Source organism: Cydia amplana, chromosome 12, assembly GCF_948474715.1.
Source record: "Cydia amplana chromosome 12, ilCydAmpl1.1, whole genome shotgun sequence".
Classification (NCBI taxonomy): domain Eukaryota; kingdom Metazoa; phylum Arthropoda; class Insecta; order Lepidoptera; family Tortricidae; genus Cydia; species Cydia amplana.
Genome location: NC_086080.1, coordinates 9,847,648 through 9,873,278, shown reverse-complemented (window position 1 = coordinate 9,873,278; position 25,631 = coordinate 9,847,648). Strand labels below are relative to the sequence as shown.

The following is a 25,631-nucleotide window of genomic DNA, read 5'->3' as shown; positions in this document are numbered from 1 at the left end:
TGGACACAGGCACCTCGCCCACGCTCAGCCGGGTGCTGGCTCAAGGTACCACCTGGCTCATTGTGTACCTAGTCGTGTGCGTGTCGGTGTGCAACAGCGGCGACGACGCGGAGCGGCTCGGGCTCAAGTGGGCGCACCCCGTGCAGGACGTGGACGTGCTGGACACAGGCACCTCGCCCACGCTCAGCCGGGTGCTGGCTCAAGGTACCACCTGGCTCATTGTGTACCTAGTCGTGTGCGTGTCGGTGTGCAACAGCGGCGACGACGCGGAGCGGCTCGGGCTCAAGTGGGCGCACCCCGTGCAGGACGTGGACGTGCTGGACACAGGCACCTCGCCCACGCTCAGCCGGGTGCTGGCTCAAGGTACCACCTGGCTCATCACGTACAGTCATTGTTGATTGGCCTAGTTAACACGTTCACTGTCCCAACTACTCAACGATCTCGTCGTGTGCGTGTCGGTGACATCATGGTAAGGCCCCTGGTCAGATTCCAGCCAGACGTTTGATGGGAATCGTATATTATGGATGCGGTTGACGCGTAACAAACAAAAAGCGTCGAGTTCTTCATTTTGCAGATAGATGACGTACTTTTATGGTAAATTGTTACTATTGTATCCTTCCCTAAATAATTATGTAGATCCTAATTTTACATATTGATATGGATGAAACGCGTGTATAAATAAAAACGCCTACAATCATCTTAAGTAGTATAGGCACGCTTGAATAACCCTGTAAAACTTCACTTTGCCTTGTAAATTGCGCTCCTACTTACATTACCCTTCTCAATTATTTCCCAACCATACTTAATAGGGTGTTTCACTTTTGTATGGAGAAAAAAAAGTTGTGATATTTTTCCTGACTTTGCTCACCAATCGAGTCTCCCCACTCTAAAAACGATCTATTTCAATTTTCATAATATAATCGATTAACGTTTAAAGGTTGCACAAATTGAAAATGTGGAGAGAGAACCTCATACATTGCGTGAAAATTAACAATTTTTTTAAATAACAAATTATAATGAACTGATACTAAAATCTAATGAAAAAACTGAATTTCGCGTCTAAAACACGATAAAACCACTTTTCCTTTGGAAACAGGTGGAAAAACTGAAAAATCTTAATTAGAACATTTATCGAGTAACCAAAATCCATGTTAACTACTAATTTTAAAATTGATTTATATGTAGAAGGTTCAGTATCACACTACTCACCGCTTTGATGGTAGCCGCTTAAACCATTTTCTACCCTCCGATGTAGAGTTGTTGGTTATTTGAGAAAACTTTGTTGATGTTGTGCAACCTCTAAATATTCACCGATTTTAATTTTTTTTTGGTATATAGTATTTTTTTATCAGGAAGAACCAGAATTCGAGCAGTCAGATGAAAATCGAAAATTCGGAAAAATGAAAAACCCTATACTACTTAACCCTTTTCCATTCCAGGGATGAATAGAAGCGGCAGTCTCCGCTCCAACTCGAGCAGTACCTCGTCGGCCACGGGTGACTCTCTCTGCAACGAGATGTCGGCGCTGATGCACGACTACGAGACGGTGTCGCGGATGGCCGACCTCGCCGCTTCACTCAAGACGCCGTACCACGAGCTGGCGCCGGAAATGTTCAGAGCGCTGCTACAGAACATACAGCAGAGTATACAGGTAACTTCAAGAAGAGCTCTTGTCGTCTATGACTGCGTATTATCAAAATAAAAAAAAAAACAAAATCAAAATATCTTTATTTGCTAGAATATGGTACAAGGCAAGATCTTATGGTTAAGTTTACGTCCATGCATATTCAACCTGCATGCAGGCGTGCAAATTATTTACACCATTATTATTCAATAACATGTCACTACAAATTCTAAACTAAAATATAATATTAAAATGACAAACAACTACATACGAATACTGGATAAAATATTAATCTAAATTACGAACAATTACAATTTCACTATTATCTAAATTTCACATGTCAAATACTCTTTAACGCTATAAAAACATTTGTCTAGTAGCCATTTTGATAATTTAGTTTTTAATTTAGTAATTAATGATGATGATGATGCTGACTGTCAGTACGATGTCACAGTAGGGAATATTACGCGAAAGTCTGCGTAGGGGGCGCCACTCCCACAATAAGTGACAATCTAAGGGTCTACCGCAAACGATAGAGTCGATATTTTGTTATCTAACCTCTCTGTCAGTCTTGCATATTCGAGCGATAAAGAGGCAGATAGCTGAGTTTCGATTTCTCGTTTCCCGGTTTCCCTTTGTAAACAAACCGCCTTGATGTATCAGTCATATTTGATTGTCCGTGAAAACTTGTCAAAAAACAGTTTAAGGTACAGTATCTATAAGTCACTCTATGGTATACTTAAGTCACTAGTGCTGCACTCTGGCGGCAAAACATTGCAGTAATACTCCCTATTGTTGGACAGGTCCGAAAGTGACATTATAGGCGACCTTATGTGGTGGCAAAACATTTTGGCGACAACATTAAAAAAAAACTGAGTTTTAGTTTTGCTATGTGTCCACGCATGTATGAGTGGACGAGAAGATTTTAGGGTCGTGAATGCGGGATAAAAAAACACCCGTAATCCAACATGCACTTATATATAACTTTGGGGATACAGAGGTGTTATAATATCATGAGTTTAAGCGGACGGGATCGACCGTCCGTCGCAAGGTTGCTGAGCGAATGCCCCCGCCGGCCCCACTTCTCCGCGCCCCGCACCATGCATTCAATAGTTATTTATTTAACGCAAAATGCAATTTTTCTCAAAAATGGACGGCAAAGTCGACGTTGCCGGTTAAAAAATAGGTCGCGAAGTGCGTAGTTTATGGTCATTCAAAAAATTAAAAAGTTAATAACATTGCAGTCTCGATTTCGGGACTGCAATGTTGCATACAAATTCCATTATTTAACGAGTTCTAAACTTTTTAAAACTTTAAATGGCCATATCAAATGAAGGCATAGGTCCATTAAACAGCCAAACAGATGATCAGCACTTATTATTATAATGTTGGTATCGCGAATATTTTATTAGGTGTCTCAAATACGTTGGCGTATTTTCAGCAGAAAAATATTTACACTTCTTTTTTTTTCAAAGGCGGCAAGGTAATCTTTTTAATGGTTTTACTTTTTTCTGTGAAAATTAGAACGTTGCTTCTGTAAAATATTTCTTCTACCTACGTGTTTCTTGCACCATTTTTGAGAAAAGCACTATATATGACTCGGCTGGAAGGCTACTTGCTGGCTTCGGATTCAATTAAACGGACTCCCAAGGTCGTCCGTTTAAAACGAATCCTCAGCCTGCAAGTAGCTACTTCCGAACCTCGACAATAATGTACTATTACAGGACTAGCCTAAGTCATTACATTCCTTATACCTAAGTTCAATTATACATAATACTAATAATAATAAAATAAAACAAAATTGCGTTGCATTGCGTCGGCGACGCCTCCCGATGATTCCCGAACAAGACGAGGCGTTAACACTATTTATTAAGTAAACATCCGTATTTTTTTTTCTCAAAAATGGTCGGCACAGTCGTTGCCGGTTAAAAAATAGGTCGCGAAGTGCGTGGTTTAAATTCAGTCAAAAAATTAAAAAGTAAAAAACATTGCAGTCTCGATTTCGGGACTGCAATGTTGCATACAAATTCCATTATTTGTCGAGTTCCAAACTTTTTAAAATTTGAAATTGCCATATCAAATGAAGGCATAGGTCAAACAGCCAAACAGACGATCAGTACTTATTATTATAATGTGGTACTGCGACTATTTAGGTGTCTCAAATAGATTGGCGTATTTTCAGCAGAAAAATACACTTCTTTTTTTTTAAGGCGGCAAAGCAAATGTTTTCAATAGTTTTACTTTTTTCTGTGATAATTGGACCGTTGCTTCTGTAAAATATTTCTATTTCTTGCACCATTTTTGAGAAAAGCACTATATATGACTCGGCTGGAAGGCTACTTCCGACCCTCGACAATAATGTACTATTATTTTAACGAGAGTTAGACCTATAGAATGACGGCTGGTGGCTACAGTATTTGACGTTAATTTATAAAATTTGCATCGTTTTCAGAAAAAAGACGACGAAATGGCGTGGGTGGATTCATGCTGCTTACAACTGACGATCCGGGGCCGCGAGGAGCCGGTCACGTTCCGCGCTCAAGAGCCGGGCGCGCGCCTGGCCTGGGCCACGGAACTGCGCCTCGCACAGCTGGCGCAGGCCTCCGCCAACTCTCCCGCGTGGCGGCTGCCCGCGCCGCAGCACCCGCCTGCTCACAAGATGCCGCTGTTTGTGGCTGCCACGCCAGTGCACTCTTCCAAGTTTCTCACAGAGGTGAGTGTGCTTTTAATACCAAGTAATGGCGTGGGTGGACTCGTGCTGCTTACAACTAACGATCCGGGGCCGCGAGGAGCCGGTCACGTTCCGCGCTCAAGAGCCGGGCGCGCGCCTGGCCTGGGCCACGGAGCTGCGCCTCGCACAGCTGGCGCAGGCCTCCGCCAACTCTCCCGCGTGGCGGCTGCCCGCGCCGCAGCACCCGCCTGCTCACAAGATGCCGCTGTTTGTGGCCGCCACGCCAGTGCACTCTTCCAAGTTTCTCACAGAGGTGAGTGTGCTTTTAATACCAAGCAGGGATGTTGCGAACATCCGCATCCGCAACCGCGGAACTTCCGTATTATTTTCAACATCCGCATCCGCATAAAATCGATGCGGATGCGGATGTGGAACAGGTCGGTACAGGAACGTCTTAGCATCGGCGTAAGTGCTAGACTGCTAGGTAATTTAGTCATTAACCAAAAAAACCTATTAGAAATGAGCAGTCAAGCTCGAGTGGGACTTAATGTACGGAACCCTTGGAACGCGAGTCCGACTCGCACTTGGCCGGTTTTTTGAAATATAAATTACTAAAATGTAATATTTGACGTTTTTTATGGTACTATCTTGACATCCGCATCCGCGGATGTGAGCCTTGAAAAATCCGCATCCGCATCCGCGGATGTCAAAAAATCGGCATCCGCAACATCCCTGATACCAAGTAAACGTGTCGGGTTCGCGTGCGAGTTGCGCTCGGCACAACTAGTGCAAGCTTCGGCGAATTCACCCGCGTGACGTTTGCGTGCACCACAGCATTCGCCTGCGGATCTATATCGGAATCCCTAAAGTCTTTTCTCCTATCTTTGCATTCCCTAATATTGTTTGTCATAATGATCAGTTGTCCTAACACTAAAAACCCTAATTTTGGTTTCCCTAATTATTGATTGCTTATCCTAAATGTTATTAAGCATATATTCTTTTTTGCGAGGGTCGCAGTTCTAACCCTAACCTAACCCACTTTTGTGGCAGCAAGTTCTAAAACCTAACCCATTTTTCAGAACCTTACATTATGGAAAATAATCGTTATGACAATTGATCGTTAGGGCATGTGCCCATTAGGACAAACCAGTTAGGGCAAGTGAGTTCAGGACAAACGTTGTTAGGGATTCAGAATGACAATCTTCGCCAGCTTATAAGATGCCGCAGTATAAATATTTTATCCTCGAGCTGTATCGGCCTCTTAATTGCTTCGAGTTAAATGTCTATGCTCATGTACAATCACAGACAATCCAACCTCTAGACATAGCATAGTCGCGCTACCCCCTCTGCCACACATACGGTAGCGTTACTCCATCTTCGAGTCAATCCCGTGCCGTGATTGGTCCGTGTCTTTGAACGGACCAATCACGTCACGGGATTCGCTCACTTCGTCCCCCCGCACCCCCGTATTTTTGGCAGCATCGATTTCATGAAAGAATTGGCCTAAGCTCAGTCTAGAGGTTGGATTGTCAGTGTGTACAATCTACTATTTCATTGCTAATGTGCGATTGTCGTTTGTTACCTCAGGTCCGCTGCGGCTGTTTCTACACGTCGTCGTCGTCGACCCGCGGCGCGTCCATGCGGCGGGCGCGCTCGCTGCTGTGGGTGTGCGCGGCCGGCTCCGCGCCAGACAGCCACGTGGCCGTGCTCACGCACCGCGCCGCCAAGCTCAAGACCCTAGTCACGCTCCAGCTGCTCGACACCAAGGTACGCCATTCTATGCGTCATTTTATCGCTGCTTCGCAAGTATAGTACATTATTGTCGAGGTTCGGAAGTAGCTACTTGCTGGCTGAGGATTCGTTTTAAACGGACGACCTTGGGAGTCCGTTTAATTGAATCCGAAGCCAGCAAGTAGCCTTCCAACCGAGTCATATATAGTGCTTTTCTCAAAAATGGTGCAAGAAATAGAAATATTTTACGAAAGCAACGTTCTAATTTTCACATAAAAAAGTAAAACCATTAAAAAGATATGCTTGCCGCCTTAAAAAAAAAAGAAATATTTTTCTGCTGAAAATACACCAACCTATAAGAGACACCTAAATAGTCGCGGTACCAACATTAAGCCTATAGCTATAACAGACTATCGCACCGCACCGCGACCTTGGAGCGTCGCACCCATAAGTGAGAGCGAGAAAGAGATATCTGTTTCTCGCTCTCACTTATGAGTGCGACGCTCCAAGGTCGCGGTGCGGTGCGATAGTCTGTTACAGGCTTTATATAATACTTGGTCAACCAGATCTTGACAGTAGAAAAAGGCGGCAAATTTGAAAAATGTAGGCGCGAAGGGATATCGTCCCATAGAAAATTTGAATTTCGCGCCTTTTTTTACTGACAACATTTGGTTGACCAGCTATAATAATAAATGCTAATCATCTGTTTGGCTGTTTAAGGGACCTATGCCTTCATTTCATATGGCTATTTAAAGTTTTAAAAAGTTCGGAACTCGTTATATAATGGAATTTGTATGCAACATTGCAGTCCCGAAATCGAGACTGCAATGTTTTTAACTTGATTAATTAATTTTTTGAATGACCATAAACTACGCACTTCGCGACCTATCTTTTAACCGGCAACGTCGACTTTGCCGTCCATTTTTGAGAAAAGTAAATGTACCTAACCGATTGTTTTCACTTGTTCAGGTGACCTCAATGGAATATGCCAAAGGGATCCGTCAAGTGACCACGCTGTGCGGCGACACAGTGTGGCTCGGCACTGACGACAAGAAAATCATCGTCTTCTCCGGCGTCGAGCCCGAGAAACAGGAGAAGCTGGCCGAGGTCAACACCATCGCGCCGGTCACGCAGATCAAGTACCACTGCGACGCGATGTTCGTGGGACTCGCGAACGGGCGAGTGTCAGTGTACAGAAGGAACCATGACGACTCGTGGGCCCTTCAGGAACCGCTAGCTATAGAGTTAGGCGACAAGCCTGTGCACTGCGTACTGCCGGTCGACGGGATCATTTACGCTTCGTGCGGAAGAAGAGTCTTCGCTATAAACGCGCTGACAGCTGAAATATTACGCATATTAGAACTTAAAGGTGACAGCGACCGATCTGTAAGGTACTTAGCGCATTCTGGCGTCGGACTTTGGGCCGCATGCACGGATTCCACGTACGTGAGTCTTTACCACGCTGAAACGTTCGAGCACCTGCAGAATATTGATATCGCTGCCGATGTAGCGAAGACGATCGGAGCCAGGGAGGGAAGCAAACCCGCCTACGTCTCCGCTTTGCTCGCTGTGCAAGGGCTTCTTTGGGTCGGTACGACCGCCGGCGTCAGCGTCACCGTGCCTCTGCCGAAACTCGAAGGGTTGCCACTTATCGGCGGACACATCGGGGTGTCATACCACGCACACGCCGGACCCGTCAGCTTCCTGCTTCCGCTGCTACCGGAGACGAAGGAAGTGGACGTGAATATCGTCCGGCGGAATCTGTCCAACGCCCGCGCCTACCAGGCCACCCTCGCCGACAACAGCGTCCTCCACGAATACAAAGAAACGTCCAAGGAGGACGGCGAGAAACCCAAGCTGGAGCGGCGAATATCGGAGGAGCTGAGCCCGTACCGTCCCCAACGCGTGCAGTCGGCCGTCGTGCGCCGCAAGAAACCCGGGGACGTGCGCCTCAGCAAAACCCTTCCCAAATGTGCCAACCTGAACGCCTGCGACGTGTACGGGCTGTACGGCGATCTCATGTTCGTGAAAGACTGCGCGGGGGAGGGAGATAGCGGGTCCGGGGGCGAGGCGCTCCGGCGGAGCGACCCCGAGCTGGCCGCCATCCCGTTCCGCGTCAGCACCCTAGACAGGCGGCTCCGGATGCGAGCCGGCCGGCCGAGGAGTCTCGACCTGTCGAGCTGGTCGGTCGACTCCCGGGCGTCGAGTCTCTGCACGTCGTCTGGCAGCGAGGAGTCGATGGCGCTGCGCGGTGTTTCGCGGACGAGCTCGGGCGCGTCCGGGGCGGCCGGGGCCGCGTCGTCGCCCGACTCGAGCGCCTCCGAGCGGTCCGCGCCCAAGACGGCGGGGCGGAGCCTGCGCGGGGCCGACTACGTAGTAGGCTCGGGTTCGGCGCGGCGCTCCGTGGTGACCGTGGTAGGCGGGCGCGGCTACGTGGACTGGCGGCAGACGGCCGACGCGGCCGAGCGCCCGACGCCCGCCGCCGAACCCAACCCCAAGGACGCCCACCTCATCCTGTTTGAGATGCGCTTGTGACGAGACCCTCCGTCTCGCTCTATTGACTCGCGTCGATTTCGAACTATGAAGAAATATGAGAGGAGCGGTCGCCGGATGACGCTCTTCTGGATAAGTTCGCATCTCGGTTTGACATCGCGTATCAAAATATTTTGTGTCATATTTGAGATAATCGTGCTATGTAAATACGATGCTTATAGATTTACAGCTCCTGTAGCGTATACAAATAAATAAATTTATGACTATGTATACAAAGAAGAAAACCTATGTAAAGTTCGATCCCGCTAACTATGCGAGAATACGTTCGAATCTATGTTTAGCTCGACCGCGAAGCTGTACTTCATATGATAGTTATATTAGTTAATGTTTGACTGCATGCTTTTGGGTGTTTTAGCGCTAAACCATGGTCTAATAAAACATGGTCTTCTCTTCCCAGAGTGTCACTTGCCTACGTCACAATAACATTGCCACTTTATTTCAACATAACATGTTACATGGGTACATTATATCTATGGTTAATAAGTTAATTTATTTCTTTATAATTTAATAATTTTCATTTATATGTATTTTATCTTAAATTTTACAATAACACGTCATTTTTAATTATTCGTTAGCAATATCTTCCGATTCACAAAAGAAATTTCAGACGTTCGGGTAATTCTGTTTACACTACTGGCAACACAGGATAGCGCTGTCACATTTGACAATCCGCCATTTTGTCCCTGACCGACCGTCCTTGTCGAACGCGTGTTAATTGTTATTTCCTTCTCGCTCAGTGTCAGCAGTCGCAGTGTTTTCCAAACTTTTCACGTCGTAAGCTTCGTAATTAATGTTTTGTTACGAAAATGGTTGGCTGCTCTATTCGGAACTGTAAGAGTAGGAGTGAAAAGTGCAGTATAGATTTGTTTTATTTTACTATGTTTCTACATGAATAACTTAAAATTAATGCCGTTAAAATAATTTTCACTGTTGGTTAAAATTCTCCCACATTTTAAAGTTTGAGAACCTGTAAACAGCATGATGACGTAGGCAAGTGCCAGTTAGGTCATTCGCGAATCTCGGAATAGAGTACCAGGCGGAGTATATTATTATACCATGGCGCTAAACTAAGATTTAACGTAAAGTAGAATATAGTAAACGGGGGGAAACGATACACGTTGAGTGAATGATTGTGATAAGCTTTAAATTATTTTTCTATACTCGGCCAGCTAGAAGTCGGTCGGCCCGAAGTTTACATTGGTTTATCGTATCATATTTATGCGCTGGTGCATTATTTTTGTGATGTTTTATATTCAAATGTTATATGAAATTGATTGTGGATGATAATATATTGAAATAATGCGTTACATAAAGAGTACCGATACGCACACGAAAACATTTTAAATATCTTGGAATAACTCATTGAATACTTGCTATTTACACAAAAATGCATTCATGTTTAATTTACAAAACCTAAAACTGATTTGTAATTTTACAAATTACAATTACTGTTATCCAGTCCCATGGAATGTCCACTTATGGATTCTGATAAACCAATTCAACAATTTCAATGAAACTAACCTCGAATCCGAATCGAATAGATGGTATCATCTTGGGTCGTCCCATTCGCTTTTCGTCAAGTTCTTAAATTAGTCCTATTCTGCTTTCGTCACTCATTCTACATTGAAAGCCACCGACGATTGTGACGAATGTAGAATGGGTGACGAAAGCAGAATAGGACTAATTCAAGAACTTGACGAAAAACGAATGGGACGACCCAAGATGATACCAAATAGATACTGTATAAAACGACATTGTGATTTAATTTCACGTAATTATAACGATCCGCCATATTAACATAGGTTAGATTTCGTTGTAAAACTAATTATAATTTCCGGGTTACGAATACGTAAGATAAAAAAATCTGATGAATTTGTAATTGTAAACTATTGAACCTAGTGGCCTTATGAATTTCCAGTGTGGTGATTGTAGCATTCGTTCAAGCTTTATTGTTGGACTTATGTAATGTCGCTTTAAGAATTAGACTGATTTAGCTTAAGCGTTAAAGTATACTTTAGTTAAATTTTAGTGATTAAGGCGAACGTACGACAATCGAACGAATCTTTCACTGTTAAACGTATCTATTTTAGTGCCGTTTCATTTGTGTCACGTCCTCTCGAAATTTGTTTTGTAGTTACAAATTTAAAAGTTAGTACGTTACAAATTTGGACTCAATAATGTTACACCTTTATCTGTTAAACATAATGTTTGGAGCATATTCCGAGCCAGTATATATACATTTTGCTAGGTCATTTCACTTAAATGTGGCTGACTTTTGTAATAACTTTTGGCCCGTTGTGGGCTTGTCCAATTTTAAGCTTAAAGCGGAGCTTAATAAAGTTTTGTACGTAAGTTGATTTGTCATGTTGTTTATTGTTAGTTGTTAGCGGTCAGTACCTACACCTAACCTGAGCTGTTACTCCCTTCTACTGTGAGTACCTCAAGCAAACCAATACAAGTTCAATTTCGGATTGTTATATTACGTATAGTATAGGGAATGCAATCTCGCGCCAAGATTGGCGATTCGAGATCTAACACGAGAAATCTGAATCGAGATAGGGATTGAATCTCGAAAATTCGTGCGAGATCTCGAAATTGCCAGATCGAGATTGCATTCCCTAATACGTATCGTGATCTGTTAGATTGGTTCGTTTGAGTACTCGGTAGTGAGTGAAGGGTCTGCGCAAACGGCTCTCGCGAGCTAAGGGCACAGAGGACGGGAAAAGTGTCACCTTTAGGACTGATATAGACGGCGCGCGAACTCGCATGCGATTTTAGTTACATTGCGGACTGTTGGTTACGTCCAATTCAATCGACCGATCAAAACCCGCAATGTAATGAAACTCGCGTCTAAGTGAGCCCTTAAGCTTTGGTTTCCTCCGAAAGCGGTGCCGTCATATAGCGGCCGTCTCCATACAAATACTACGACATCCATATTTAGCCGTATTATTTAGTATGCAGACGGCACCGCTATCCTAGGAAAACCGATCTTTAGACTGCCATACTGTAAAGCTTTGGTTTCCTCCGAAAGCGGTGCCGTCATATAGCGGCCGTCTCCATACAAATACTACGACATCCATATTTAGCCGTATAATTTAGTATGGAGACGGCCGCTATATGACGGCACCGCTATCCTAGGAAAACCGATCTTAACGTAGTCAGTATTATGCATATCGGAGCGGGCAAGGTGCTCAAAATAATTAACATCTTAATTACTTGACAATAGATAGAGGCGTGTTCAGATATATATATGTGAGCGATCCGACTGCTCATATATATATGATAGCGATGTTACTATAGTTGGTGAGCACCGAAGATCAATTCAGTCCTCTGTGCTAAGGGTACAGTCAAATCCAAAGAATTAATCAGGCATTATATTAGACGCCGAACGTTTTCCTCCACGCCCATACCCCTCTCCGAAGTATTCAATGTGCCAAATTGTAAAATATCTGATTTACTTATTACAAAACTTGTACAGAAATAAATCTAATTACTTTAATGTAAATAAAATACTTTCTCAGCTCACGTAATCCTTGTTTTACATATTTTTGATAGAAAACTGGCAGATTTTTACGTGAGGTTTGAATCGAATAATGTTTATATTAAGTTAATATTTATATAAACAGGACCCCGAAACCGATATATCTCGAATAGTTTATTGTTATCCAAAAAAGAAACTTATTAAGTTTATTTTGAATTGAAGCGAAAATATTTTTATTTATGCAACAAAATGTCACAACCTATATGTACTTCGTGTAAATAAATATTAAGTTTTATATACACACTGTAACACATTGTTTTATTCCTATTGATACGTCTCGAACATTTTTGATTTTACGTAAACATGATGTAGCTGTATATCTGCTCATTTTAAATGAAAGATTTAAGATTTTTTATTGCGGTATAATAGGCTTTATTTCGGATAAGTAAGTAATTAAAACTGATGTGGTGTAAGATAGGGTGATGGATAACTGCAGTACGTAGTATGTCTCTTGGATTCAGTTTAGACCTGCAAAAAAAATTAGTATATATTAATCAAGTCTCATAAAACATGCAAAAGTTCTCGACTATTGCTATTATTTCACTAAGTACAGCTATTTAAGAGTTATTAGACTTATTATTAACCTTTTCGACGCCGTGTCAAACACAAAAGCTGTCACGCTGACGCCACGTCACCGAAGTGTCAAAACTGAAATTGAACTTTATGTATATGCACGTAGGTCGATGTTGCTCTGTGGTCTTTGACCGATTAATCGGTCTTTAGCGTTGAACCTACGGTGCGGATATATCGGTAATTGGCGTCCAAAAGGTTAATTAAAAGAAAAAGTTATCGATTCTAATATGGTGAGAATATCGTGCCATGGCGTAGCATGAGTTGTGTTCTCGCGCGCGAATCCATACATCTTACACGACTTCAAGTATGGATTCGCGCGCAACAACGCAACTCATGCTAGACCGTCAGGAATGAATTAGATACAAGACTAGTCGTACTAACCATGTCGCTTCTTGCACTGCTTAAGCGCCTCATTGAAAGCAGCGCATTCAGTCAGGTCCTGATGGTCCGCCGCGCAGTTGAGAAACGTGGCTATCTCGTAGGCGCAGGGACCGGACGGCGGCTGATCCATGGAATAGTTGCGGGGTAGCACCTCCACCACCTCCTGGCGCCGGCGACCGGTGAACAGGCTGCTGATAGCCTCACCCGCTATGTGACCCTGCAATACAATTAAAATACATAGTATACTATGGACGTAGTTACGCGAAAACGTTCCAACCCACAGCGACCCCATTTTGAGATAAACGCAGTTTTGTGTTTTAGCGGTACACTTTTTCCCTGTAATTATTTCAGGCAAATACTATTGGTTTTACTGTGGAATGCCAAACTGGTTATTGAATGATATGCATATTTTTTGTAAATACATAATACAAGGGGCATATAAATAGGTAAAACGAGTTTGAAACGTTTTTGCTAAATTTAATTTTGTATGAACCTTGTTAAATAGCAATTATGCATAAACGTTCCAAAACGAATTTATGTGTATTATTTATTTTTATAAATATATCTAAAATAAATTTAATATGTAAAATAATAAATAACAATGAGGAACATACGAAAACAACAAAAAAAAAACTTGAAAATGTATTACAAAAAAAATAGGACGTGATATTTTGAGCTTAGAACCTATGTCAAAAATTTGCTGATATGGTTCCAAAAGTTATCAAAAACTTATATTAAACATTCCGTCATCGGATCATCGTATTCTATAATCTCGAAGTCCGGAACTCCACCAAACCCATCAACATCATCAGTAGCTTCTTCAGAACTTTGAAGCGTTCTATAAAATTGAAGGCAATCCTCAGGTATGTAGTGGTACATGGATTGTAAGTCCACTAATTTCGCTGGAGCAATCGGTTTGCCATTAGGCCACAATAAACAAAAAGCGGCCAAGTGCGAGTCGGACTCGCCCATGAAGGGTTCCGTATTTAGGCGATTTATGACGTATTAAAAAAAACTACTTACTAGATCTCGTTCAAACCAATTTTCGGTGGAAGTTTACACGGTAATGTACATCATATATTTTTTTTAGTTTTATCATTCTGTTATTTTAGAAGTTACAGGGGGGGGGGGGACACATTTTACCACTTTGGAAGTGTCTCTCGCGCAAACTATTCAGTTTAGAAAAAAATGATATTAGAAACCTCAATATAATTTTTGAAGACCCCACACGTATAGGTTTGATGAAAAAAAAATTTTTGAGTTTCAGTTCTAAGTATAGGGAACCCCAAAAATTTATTGTTTTTTTTCTATTTTTGTGTGAAAATCTTAATGCGGTTCACAGAATACATCTACTTACCAAGTTTCAACAGTATAGTTCTTATAGTTTCGGAGAAAAGTGACTGTGACATACACGGACAGACGGACAGACAGACAGACAGACAGACATCACGAATCTATAAGGGTTCCGTTTTTTGCCATTTGGCTACGGAACAATTTTGCACACCGGCGAATTTCCTCAAGATTTCTGTCACTCTAATATTATCCTTCTCCATAAAAAAGGCGACAAATCCGACATCGGAAACTATAGACCAATTAGTTTAATTTCACACATTTATAAATTATTTATCAAAGTCATCGAAAACCGCATCGCCTCACTGTTGGATAAACACCAACCCCCAGAACAAGCTGGCTTCCGACCCAGCTTCTCGACAACTGACCACCTGCAAACCGTCAATCAAATAATAGAGAAGTCCAATGAGTTCAAAATACCACTCTACCTTGCATTTGTGGATTACAGTAAGGCGTTTGACAGTGTTAAACACTCTGCCGTATTTTCTGCTATGCGTGAACAACAAATCGACAACACTTATGTTGAGCTTATTGAGACCATATACCGCAATAGTACTGCAAGTATCAAACTGCATGTTCCCGGCCCTAAATTCCGCATCCAAAAAGGAGTCAAACAAGGTGATCCGCTATCTCCAAAGTTATTTACCTCTTGCCTACAGGAAATCTTCCAGAAGCTGGCGACCAAGTGGGAAACAATGGGCATTGGCGTCGGCGAAAAAAGGTTGACAAACCTACGTTTCGCCGACGACATTGTGCTATTCTCCCACACTGCACCCCATCTACAGAAAATGCTACAAGATCTTAGCACGGCAAGTCTTGAAGTCGGAAATGAACAGGTTGAAAACCCAGTTAATGACCAATGGCGCGAAACCCCATGGTCAAGGTAGATGGGCAGGATATACAATACGTTGACGAATACATCTATCTGGGCCAGATAGCATCGTTCGATAACAGGCAGTCCAAGGAAATCGATCGACGCATCGAAAACGCCTGGAAGAGCTTCTGGTCCATGAAGGCGTTAATGAAGGGCAACCTTCCACTAGCACTAAAACGTAAACTCGTCGACATGTGTATTCTGCCTATCCTAACCTATGGCGCCCAAACTTGGTCATTAACAGAAGCCCAAAAGTCCCGACTCAAGATTTGCCAGCGAGCAATGGAGCGCAGTATACTCGGAGTCCGTAGAACCGATCGGATAAGGAACACAGAGCTGCGCTCCAAAACTGGTATCGCAGATGTGGGTGTGAAGGCCGCCAAGCTCAAGTGGGATTGGGCGGGACATATCTGTCGGATGCACCCGGACAGATGGGCCAAAATAGCGACCGACTGGGCACCACAGATCACCCGAGGCAGAGGCAGACCAAAAATGAGATGGCGAAACGACCTGGACTCATTCTGTGGCGACTGGCGGGAACATGCACAAAGCCGTGACGAGTGGCGAAAGACAGGGGAGGCCTTTGCCCAGCAGTGGGACACAATATAGGCTATTAAAAATATATATATATATTTTGGTAAAAAATATTTTTTTCTCTCGAACATATTTAATAGCAAAAATGGATCAAGTATATGTGGATCGTTTATAGCAAAAAATTGGAAAATAATATATTATAATAAAACGTTCCACTTTATTTAGAACAGTCTTCGCAGCTTAAAAAAACAGTATGGATTAATCTAAAAGGTTTCAAATTACATGGAACATTTTTGCAGAAATAAAAAATATATAAAGATTTTGCAAAAACGTTCCAACCCACATGGATCATTTAAGAAACAATTAAATGTGCGTTTTATGAATTTAGTATAATGTTCCAAGACAAGTGGAACATTATAACGATATGTTATTCTATTAAGAGTTTTTAACAATATGTTTCAGTATGCATGTAATGTTTTTACTTTATTTTGAGTACACGTCCTTGGCATAATGGTGGGTTGGAACATTTGGGTCAAATTTTATTGATGAAACTAACCTAAAAATACTAGCATCTTTGTGTGCACATGATGTAATATGTGAAAAATAGTACCCTGGTTATGGTAACTCATTTTCGAGTGACTTGTGGGTTGGAACGTTTTCGCGTAACTACGTCCACTTAATCCATGCGTTACGTTTTAAAGTGCCGTTTGGAAGTGTAAATCGAGTCATGTTACCTACAATTTACTTTAAAATGGATTTAATAAAAATGTTGAGCAGTGGACTGTCAGCGTAAACTTAAACGGATGTAGCAAAACGTGATTGTTTTAACTAATTACAAAAAGTTTAAAAATAAGTAGGTACCACTCTACTTACCTACCTATTCGTAACTACATATTAAGGTTAAGTTTCACGAAAAGAATAGCTAATTTACATTTGTATAACACGAAGCGGGACGTTTCATTTGTATTCACCAGGCATTTAGCATAAGGTTATATGTATTTTGCCTTATGACCTTTATTACAGGAAATCCTAGACACTTAGACAAGACCAAACAATGATACTTACCTACTTGATGCTTATTATATTATGTCAATGAGATGACGTCGGTATAGGTATGCCTTGGTACACGGAATGGTTAAACACTTACTTGTAAGTAGGATAATATAACATTGTTACTTCTTATTCCAATTCTCACCAATCACATCATGTTCCCAACATATATATATAGCTGCACTCAATGTACCTAACTTCCTTGAATAACTTATATTACTAACTAGATATACAGGGGCGTATTTACCCTAGGGCCAAGGGGGCCATGGCCCGGGGCGGCAGGCCTCGAGGGGGCGGCGAAGCCGTAAACCTTAAAAGAGTACCTATACCCGTTAGATCTCGCGGTAGACCTACAAGACGAATGTGTTTTATTAAAACATTTTTTGACCGCCTACGACAATAAAATGAGCTTAAGGCAACTAAGCTTAGGTACTCATAAAAAATAAGGGGCATAAGGGCCTTAAAGAAGCATTCCATTTTAATTTTTCTTTGCACCGCAGTGACTAATTGCAGTGCAGAACGATCATTTTCTGCACTCAAAAGAATAAAAAAGCGGCCAAGTGCGAGTCGGTCGGAGTCGCCCATGAAGGGTTCCGTATTTAGGCGATTTATGACGTATTAAAAAAAACTACTTACTAGATCTCGTTCAAACCAATTTTCGGTGGAAGTTTACATGGTAATGTACATCGTATATTTTTTTTAGTTTTATCATTCTCTTATTTTAGAAGTTACAGGGGGGGGGGGGACACATTTTACCACTTTGGAAGTGTCTCTCGCGCAAACTATTCAGTTTAGAAAAAAATGATATTAGAAACCTCAATATCATTTTTGAAGACCCATCCATAGATACCCCACACGTATGGGTTTGATGAAAAAAAAATTTTGAGTTTCAGTTCAGAAGTATGGGGAACCCCAAAAAATTATTGTTTTTTTTTTCTATTTTTGTGTGAAAATCTTAATGCGGTTCACAGAATACATCTACTTACCAAGTTTCAACAGTATAGTTCTTATAGTTTCGGAGAAAAGTGGCTGTGACATACGGACGGACAGACATGACGAATCTATAAGGGTTCCGTTTTTTGCCATTTGGCTACGGAACCCTAAAAAATATCTACGTTCCACTATCAGCGAAGAGCGCCTGAATAGCTTAGCTCTTCTTAATATAGTTACGTGTTAAATTACGACAGCGTCATTGATGATTTTGTCAACCAATTTGTACATATTGTACATAGGAAAACAATGTACCTAAATAGTACAGTCATTTTATCCAAAAAACCGACCCTACCCGTGAATAATTAGTTCTTGGATTTTGTTTTCGTAGGTCCCTCGGGGGGGGGGGGGGGGTTCACTGGGAGTGTAAATTCAAAAAGTAGACTAAATCAAGCTCCTGTGTATATTTGAAAAATGTTTTTTTCCAAAAAAAAAGGTTTTTCTTGAATAACTCGGCCATTTCTGATTTTACAGTCAAACCGTAAGGACAAAAATTCTAGGAAATTTGATTCTCTACAAGTTTGGTCCTCACAATTTTTCCTCTAGGATCGATATTTTGGAAATTAAATTTGAAAAAAGCGACAAATTCGAAATATTATCATTATCTCGTTTATTTTCAACTTTACGGCATAAATGAAGAGGACTAAACTTGTAGAGAATCAAATTCTGAACAATTTTGCTTCCCACCTTTTTTTCCCCCAAAGTCGATATTTTGGAAATTAAACCTGAAAAACGCGACAAATTCAAAATATTATCATTATCTCCTATGTTCCACGTTTTACGGCATGAATGAAGAGAAACAAAGTTGTAGAGAATCAAATTCTGAACAATTTTTATTCGAACTTTTTTGCACCAAAACGATATTTTTTGAATTGGACCTAAAAATTATCATTATCTCGTTTATTTTCAACTTTATGGCATAAATGAAGAGGACTAAACTTGTAGAGAATCAAATTCTGAACAAATATGGTTCCCACCTTTTTTCCCCCAAAATTTCCAAAATATCGATCCTAGAGGAAAAATTGTGAGAACCAAACTTGTAGAGAATCAAATTTCCTACAATTTTGTCCTCGCGGTTTTACTGTAAAATCAAAAATGGCCGAGTTATTCAAGAAAAACGGTTTAAAAAAAAAAAACATTTTTCGTATAGGTATACACAGGAGCCTGATTCAGTCTACTTTTTGAATTTACACCAAGAACGAATTATTCACGGGTCAAAATCTATAATGACTAAACTAAAATGCCTATGTGAGTAAATAAATGGTAAATGTTTACTTTTTTTTTATTTCACACCCCAAAGGTACTTGTTGCAGGTTTTTTTTTCTTAAATGAAATACTTTATCGTCACTGATGAAGGGGGGCGGCAAATCAAAATGGCCCGGGGCGCCAAATTTGTAAATACGCCTCTGTAGATATAAGTCCGTTCGATGTTCTGTATACAATTTCAAGTTACACAGGAAAACCTGTAATTGGCCATACTATTGTATAAATTAGCATAAAGAAATAAAAACACTATCGCTGTTGGTTTTCACAATAAATATAAATACCTTCCTTGCTCAGGAGTGCTATTGGCTGTTTGACATGAATTACATACCATTGTGGTCCCGACAGTAACGCCGCCCGCCACAGCAGCAGCATCACGGAACACCGAACGTTGCGGCTGGACGACGATCGGCGGCGGCCGTGACGGCGCTTGCCTTTCGGCCCTGGAGTACGGTGTCCTCCTCGGGCTAATAGAAATAAAATAGGGAAATGTATTGAATCGTGAAGTGTAAGTAGAGTCCAGATGAGCTGGGCAAATCGATCGATTTGATCAGGAAAATAATTGGCGCCAATCTCATCTAGCGTCCACACGTACACAAATATAATCATCAATTTGCATTCCATATATATAGCTGGTCAGCCAAATCTTGTCAGTAAAAAAAGGCGCGAAATTCAAATTTTCTATGGGACGATATCCCTTCGCGCCTACATTTTTCATATTTGCCGCCTTTTTCTACTGTCAAGATCTGGTTGACCAAGTATCGAAAATTGACATTTTTGTGTCCGCACCTGCTGATTTGATCGGGGAATCAAATTGGCGTTTGCGTCCGCACGGCCTGATTCGATCGGACAATTTCATCAGATTGGCGAAAAATTGTCTCGTCTGGACTCCACTTCAGTTTGTTATTGGACTGAGTCAACTATTACTTATTCTGTGACTGAGTGTAAATACCAGATAATTTATTAGAATATAAAACATTTTTTTAGTTTTTTATTGGCACTACGCTGCGACTAACAGTAAGGTTTTTGGATTGATGACTTGAAAAGGGTTGTTTGGGAGCTAAAATAAAATTGCTTCTATTTCGGTTGTTCCAAAATGTTAAAACCGCCTACTATTTTTATCATAGCAATGTCTGATATAGTGATAATCTGCTAATCAACTTGCTCATTGCCCGCGCGTCACTTACATATCAAAGGTCAAGGTCAATTTGATTATTTCTATAATCTAATCGCGTGCCAGTCTTAAATAAAACAGACACGTTACAACTGCGTCAGATGTCAATAGCTTTGCTGCGCAAAAATAATTGACGTTTCATAACTGAAACTTCAATCATGTGATCATTTAAGAAACTACCTAGAACTGTTTGATCCACCACATCGGGAGCACATCTTGTGTCGTTAGATCCGCTCGCAATTCAGTTGATTTCTGATCACGTTTTCCAAGTCATTATGTTGGATCACCTTGAAAACAGATGTTACTTGGGTGATGATGATGAAAACAGTAGGTACAATATTCCAGAAATAAAACATGTTTTTGGGTTTTTTTTTATTGTATGTTATAGAATTTGTCTAAATTACGTAAATCAGATTTACAATTAAATTGTAAGTAAATAATAAATCTACATCACAGGTCTTAAAATATAACAACAGAACACTAAGATTTGCTAACCAGAATGTTTGGTTACAATTAACTGCTAAACAGAATTCAATTGATAATAAAAGTACTTGGCAGGTGCTTCATTTTACTATTCAAATTAAAAGATCTTAGATAGAGGTAGCCTTTTAAATAGAACACTGAATGTGTACATTTTCTATATAGTTTTGTAAGGGATCTTCTAAAAAGGCAATATAGCATGATTTTGAACAAAAAATCCTAAAAAATGGCACCTGTCAGTGTAGGTGTTTACAAATGGTTGTTAATTTTGCACTGGCGGAGAGCCTCATTGAAGCCCTCACACAGGGTGAGATCGTGCTGCTGTTGGGCACACTCGATGAACTGTTTGATCTCCCAGGCGCAAGGTCCAGTTGGCTGTTGTCCCTGGTTGTAGGCAGGGGCTGGTGCTGCCGGAGCTGCTTGTTGCGGTGCGGGCTCGCTGCTGCCACCTCCGCTGAACATGCCAGTTAGAGCACTACCAGCCACGTGACCCTGGAACAAAATTTATGGTTGACAATACCTATTTTTATAAATAGGGCCAGTCTGTTTTATAAATGGGTTCTATTAAAAAACCTACAGATTTATCCATTACCGACCCATTTGATACTATTTAAGATATTGATTACATTTTAATCGCTGGTGGCCTAGCGGTAAGAGCGTGCGACTTTCAATCCGGAGGTCGCGGGTTCAAACCCCGGCTCGTACCAATGAGTTTTTCGGAACTTATGTACGAAATATCATTTGATATTTACCAGTTGCTTTTCGGTGAAGGAAAACATCGTGAGGAAACCGGACTAATCCCAATAAGGCCTAGTTTCCCCTCTGGGTTGGAAGGTCAGATGGCAGTCGCTTTCGTAAAAACTAGTGCCTACGTCAAATCATGGGATTAGTTGTCAAGCGGACCCCAGGCTCCCATGAGCCGTGGCAAAAATGCCGGGATAACGCGAGGAAGAAGATTACATTTTAATATTGTTGCATACAATTAAACTATATTTTCATTTGTGTGTTAGTCAGAAGTCAATAGAACTACAACTACTAACTATCAAAATTAAAAACAATAATTTACATTATTTATTATAAAAATATGAAATTATTTTTAGTGAAGTAGATTTTATTTCTATATTATAATGAAAAAAAAAAACATTGTGCAAAACATGTTTACTTTTATCAGAGACAATGAGTGGTGTCATCTCGTCACAACATGTGATCAGCTTCTATTATTTGGCTTCCTGCCATACCAGAATTTCTAGAACAACTTCCTTTTGTAATAATTCATATCATTATGAAATTCATAAATTCAATAAGTGCATCTTAAATTGGCTTTAATATCAAGGTTGACGTTGTTTACGTAACATACGTACCACAGCGGAGCCAACGGCGACTCCCCCAGCCGTGGCAGCCATTTGTCCGAACAGCGAGGGCTGCTGGGGCGCAGCGGCCATCGGTGCGGGTGTAGAAACAGGCGCGGCAGCCGGAACTCGGCTCGGCGCGGGTGCTGGTGCTGGCGCAGCCCTAAAAAATCATATTTAGAGGTTATACTGCCATCGTTACAATTAACAGTCATACAAGAAGCAAATATTAAACATTTCTTACCTTCGCTGAGGGGCTGGCGGTGGGCTTGCTGATCGTCCGCGTCTAGGCATTGTTTTTTATATATTTTTGTCAAATTAAATTTCACAATTCTCTTTCGATTTAACAAAATCACTCGCGATTGCTTCGGGCCTTCGACGTATTCTGAATGAATGGTTCAATTTGGCATGTAAAATGTCATCTCTGACAGACGTCAATCGTACAATAAATTCTAGAAATTTTGAGAATGGAACAAGTAGCATCATCACTTTTTAACATAAGAAAAAAGAAAGAGATAAAAAACTAAACAGATACCAACATAATAGCCTTAACAGACAGGCGTACTGGACCGAGACGTTTGTGCGGTCAAAATATCTCTTTATCGCTCTCACTTAAAAAGGCCCCAGTACACAATGGGCCAGCGTGGGCCATTCTGGGGCACTGTGGGCAGCGTGGACCATTCTGCTCCCTCTAACGCACAAAGCGTTAGAGGGAGCAAGTGATATTGCTATCTCATTCTACCGCATGGCTGCGTCCCTTGGAATGGCCGGCCTTAACTGTGTCCTAATGGGCCCTCCACACTCGTGCACGAATCACGGCGCGAAGGCACCCACACACGAAACCGAGATCGCGTAATACATTCAGAAATGTAATATTGTTGCGTTTAAAAATGGTTTTAATAATTAAGGACTTACTTGTTTGGAAAGTTAAATTAAACATTGTACTAGACACATAATAATCCATCGGCCAGGAACATAAGTAGGCACTTGCAAGCTTCTAGCAAGTTGCAATGTAGGTAGGCAAGTGGTAGGCAACAAAGAGAATATTATATAATCAATATAGGCAACAACAATTTTTACTACTAATACTACAAGAATACCGCATCACATCGCGACCTTGGTGCGGTGCGGCGTACGTATCGATAGTGTGTCTGTCTGTACGTGCGTTGCATCATAACATACACAAATATTTTCGCGATTTGATCTACTACTAAATGCATTAAAAATTAAAGGAAATAATTATGTACCTGCCACTTCTGCTACGACCAAATGGCATATTTTCCAGGGGTGGTTTAGTGAAATGTTACTGAAGGCCCATTTTATAATTTATTAACAGTATTTAACACATTATTATTTATTTTCTGCAATGTGACGTCTATTTTTTTACCTTACAGCTTTATTAAATTTTCACTTTATATCTGGCCAGTATTCTTTATTTATGACACAACAAACTTCATAAACGGATTCCAAATGTCATACGTCAATGTCACGAGACTTTGACATAAGAACCATGCTATTGCTGAGTCCGGTTAATGCTCAACCCAGGAATGTACAGCCCAATAATTGGCGTCCACTTTTTTGGACGCGAATTATTGGGTTGTACATTATTGCCCTGTCCAAACAGTGGCTTCATATTATTGGCACGGACCAAGCTTGTACACCCTGATAACGCTCAACCCAATAATACACGACCCAATAATACGAATCCATTTAGTGAACGCCGAATATTGGTCGCATATTATTGACCCGTACCAATAATGCTCGACCTGGGATTGCTCAACCAAGGAATGTACAGCCCAATAATTGGCGTCCACTTTTCGCTGCAAACCACAGACTATAAATATTTGACACATAGAGTGATATTCTAGGGATGGGACGACGATTTTTAAGTTTACGATTCAATAATGTTGTCATACGCAAAAAATAAAGCAAATACTGTACTGGTATTATGATGTATTATAGCTGGTCAACCAAATCTTGTCAGTAAAAAAAGGCGCAAAATTCAAATTTTCTATGGGACGTTATCCCTTCGCGCCTACATTTTTCAAATTTGCCGCCTTTTTCTACTGTCAAGATCTGGTTGACCAAGTATATAAATTATAGTTTGTCAAAGGACTGTCTCATGTCAAACATAGACAGAGAGAATCATACTGTCTTTGTCTTACATTAGCACTAGCACCCAAAAGAAAAGGAAGAGTATAGTTTATAGGATGAGTATTTTTTTGTGGTAACACACTATCGCACCGCCCGCGACCTTGGTGCGTGGCACCCATAAGTGAGAGCGAGAAAGAGATATCTGTCTCTCGCTCTTATTTATGGGTGCGATGCACCAAGGTCGCGTTGCGGTGCGGTGCGATAGTGTGTTATCACTTTTATGTACTTACAATTTGGTTTGACCAACTATATATTTCTTTGTCATAAGCCCCCTACACACTCATGCGCGAATCGAGGCGCGAAGCCGCAAACGCGAGTGCGGAGTCGATTTCGCAGAGTGTGGAGGGGGCCTAAGGTGGAAGTTGGTGGAAGGATATTATGGTCTTGTTACGGAGCTCCTAGATGTGGTGGTGCAATTTAGGAGGATGTCGTCGGCGTATGGCATGATTGTGGTTGCCATTTTGGTTGTTTTAAGCCCCCTCCAGACAATGTGCGTGAATCGCGGCGGGAAAACGCGAACGGGAGTGTGAGGTGGGTTCATGACTGGGGCCTTTACATTATTGGTCCCAGCACTGAGCCCAAGTCGTAACACACTACCGCACCGCACCGATTTTTGCGCGCCCATAAGTGAGACCGAGAAACATATATCTCTTTCTCGCTCTCACATATTATTGCGGCGCAACGTGGCCTTGGTGCGGTGCGGTAGTGTGTTATGGTTATTATGTTTTCCGGCAAAGATTTCAACAAGGATATGATAGCCTGGCCGCAGAACGGGATAGTCTTATGTATCTTTCAGTAGGAATAGCAGAGAAAGCGCTATTATTGTTTGTCTTTGTCACAGTCTCATATTTTTTTATTCCCCACCGTAGTTTATGGTGGGATACAAACAATGCGTAAACGTCAAATTGGTGTGAAACATATGAACAGTGCAAAGATTATCAGGAAAAATATTGAAATCAGTGTTTCGTGTGCATGTATTAGTACTTAACAATTCAACAAATATGGTGAATTGCTCAGTTTTGCGCTGTACAAGTGACTGCCGGCAAAAACAGGACAACGTAACATTTCACAGGTAAATACAGTATTTTATACTTCGGTCACATTATCATGCTTAGTAACAGCATCCTACAATCTACATCAATTAAAATCTGAGTAGAAAAAGCATTTACAGTAAATAATAACTCGGGTAAAAAAATTAACCTATAAATATTTCCTGATAAATTAACCGACCAAATTACGTACGCATATTGACAGTAAGCCGTCACCCTTTTAATAACGTGTATTCAATTTAGTCGCATTGCTATTATTCGAGGGATACCAGCCCGTGATGCATACAATT

The 25,631-nt window shown here is 41.3% G+C and overlaps 3 protein-coding genes and 1 long non-coding RNA gene across 4 annotated transcripts in view; 2 read left to right on the top strand and 2 right to left on the bottom strand.

Moving 5' to 3' along the window:
• Nucleotides 1–8,599, top strand: part of LOC134652995 (rho guanine nucleotide exchange factor 10) — a 46,591-nt gene extending 37,992 nt beyond the window's left edge. The window contains exons 10-13 of the mRNA XM_063508268.1: nt 1,440–1,651; nt 4,077–4,337; nt 5,883–6,062; nt 6,996–8,599. Of these exons, the coding sequence (XP_063364338.1) occupies nt 1,440–1,651; nt 4,077–4,337; nt 5,883–6,062; nt 6,996–8,561 (2,219 nt within the window). The 3' untranslated portion in view covers nt 8,562–8,599. The remainder of the gene's footprint in view (nt 1–1,439; nt 1,652–4,076; nt 4,338–5,882; nt 6,063–6,995) is intronic.
• Nucleotides 8,600–8,736: 137 nt separating this feature from the next.
• On the top strand, nt 8,737–10,781 carry LOC134653005 (uncharacterized). Its single transcript, XR_010097230.1, has 3 exons — nt 8,737–8,946; nt 9,652–10,123; nt 10,316–10,781. It is a non-coding gene; the product is annotated as an uncharacterized LOC134653005 (long non-coding RNA).
• Nucleotides 10,782–13,069: 2,288 nt separating this feature from the next.
• On the bottom strand, nt 13,070–20,524 carry LOC134652731 (coiled-coil-helix-coiled-coil-helix domain-containing protein 10, mitochondrial-like). The gene is made up of 3 exons (XM_063507893.1): nt 20,490–20,524; nt 19,467–19,602; nt 13,070–13,291 (listed from the first exon to the last, which is right to left on the bottom strand). Exons 1-3 carry the CDS (start codon nt 20,522–20,524, stop codon nt 13,070–13,072), a joined length of 393 nt encoding a protein of 130 aa, XP_063363963.1.
• Nucleotides 20,525–20,666: 142 nt separating this feature from the next.
• LOC134652933 (coiled-coil-helix-coiled-coil-helix domain-containing protein 2-like) lies at nt 20,667–22,551 on the bottom strand. The gene is made up of 3 exons (XM_063508169.1): nt 22,383–22,551; nt 22,151–22,301; nt 20,667–21,281 (listed from the first exon to the last, which is right to left on the bottom strand). The coding sequence occupies exons 1-3, from the start codon at nt 22,430–22,432 to the stop codon at nt 21,039–21,041; spliced, it is 444 nt and encodes a 147-aa protein (XP_063364239.1). The 5' UTR covers nt 22,433–22,551; the 3' UTR covers nt 20,667–21,038.
• Nucleotides 22,552–25,631: the final 3,080 nt, after the last annotated feature.

Bases quoted from the DNA above. Each gene is read 5' to 3' on its own strand.
- LOC134652731 (XM_063507893.1), bottom strand. From the start codon at position 20,524: ATGTGCTCCCGATGTGGTGGATCAAACAGTTCTAG. The intron at 19,603-20,489 runs GTAGTTTCTTAA...TATTTCTATTAG, and splicing joins GGTGGATCAAACAGTTCTAG to CCCGAGGAGGACACCGTACT. The intron at 13,292-19,466 runs GTATGTAATTCA...ATTGTATTGCAG, and splicing joins TTACTGTCGGGACCACAATG to GGTCACATAGCGGGTGAGGC.
- LOC134652933 (XM_063508169.1), bottom strand. From the start codon at position 22,432: ATGCCTAGACGCGGACGATCAGCAAGCCCACCGCCAGCCCCTCAGCGA. The intron at 22,302-22,382 runs GTAAGAAATGTT...ATGATTTTTTAG, and splicing joins CCGCCAGCCCCTCAGCGAAG to GGCTGCGCCAGCACCAGCAC. The intron at 21,282-22,150 runs GTACGTATGTTA...ATTTTGTTCCAG, and splicing joins TCGCCGTTGGCTCCGCTGTG to GGTCACGTGGCTGGTAGTGC.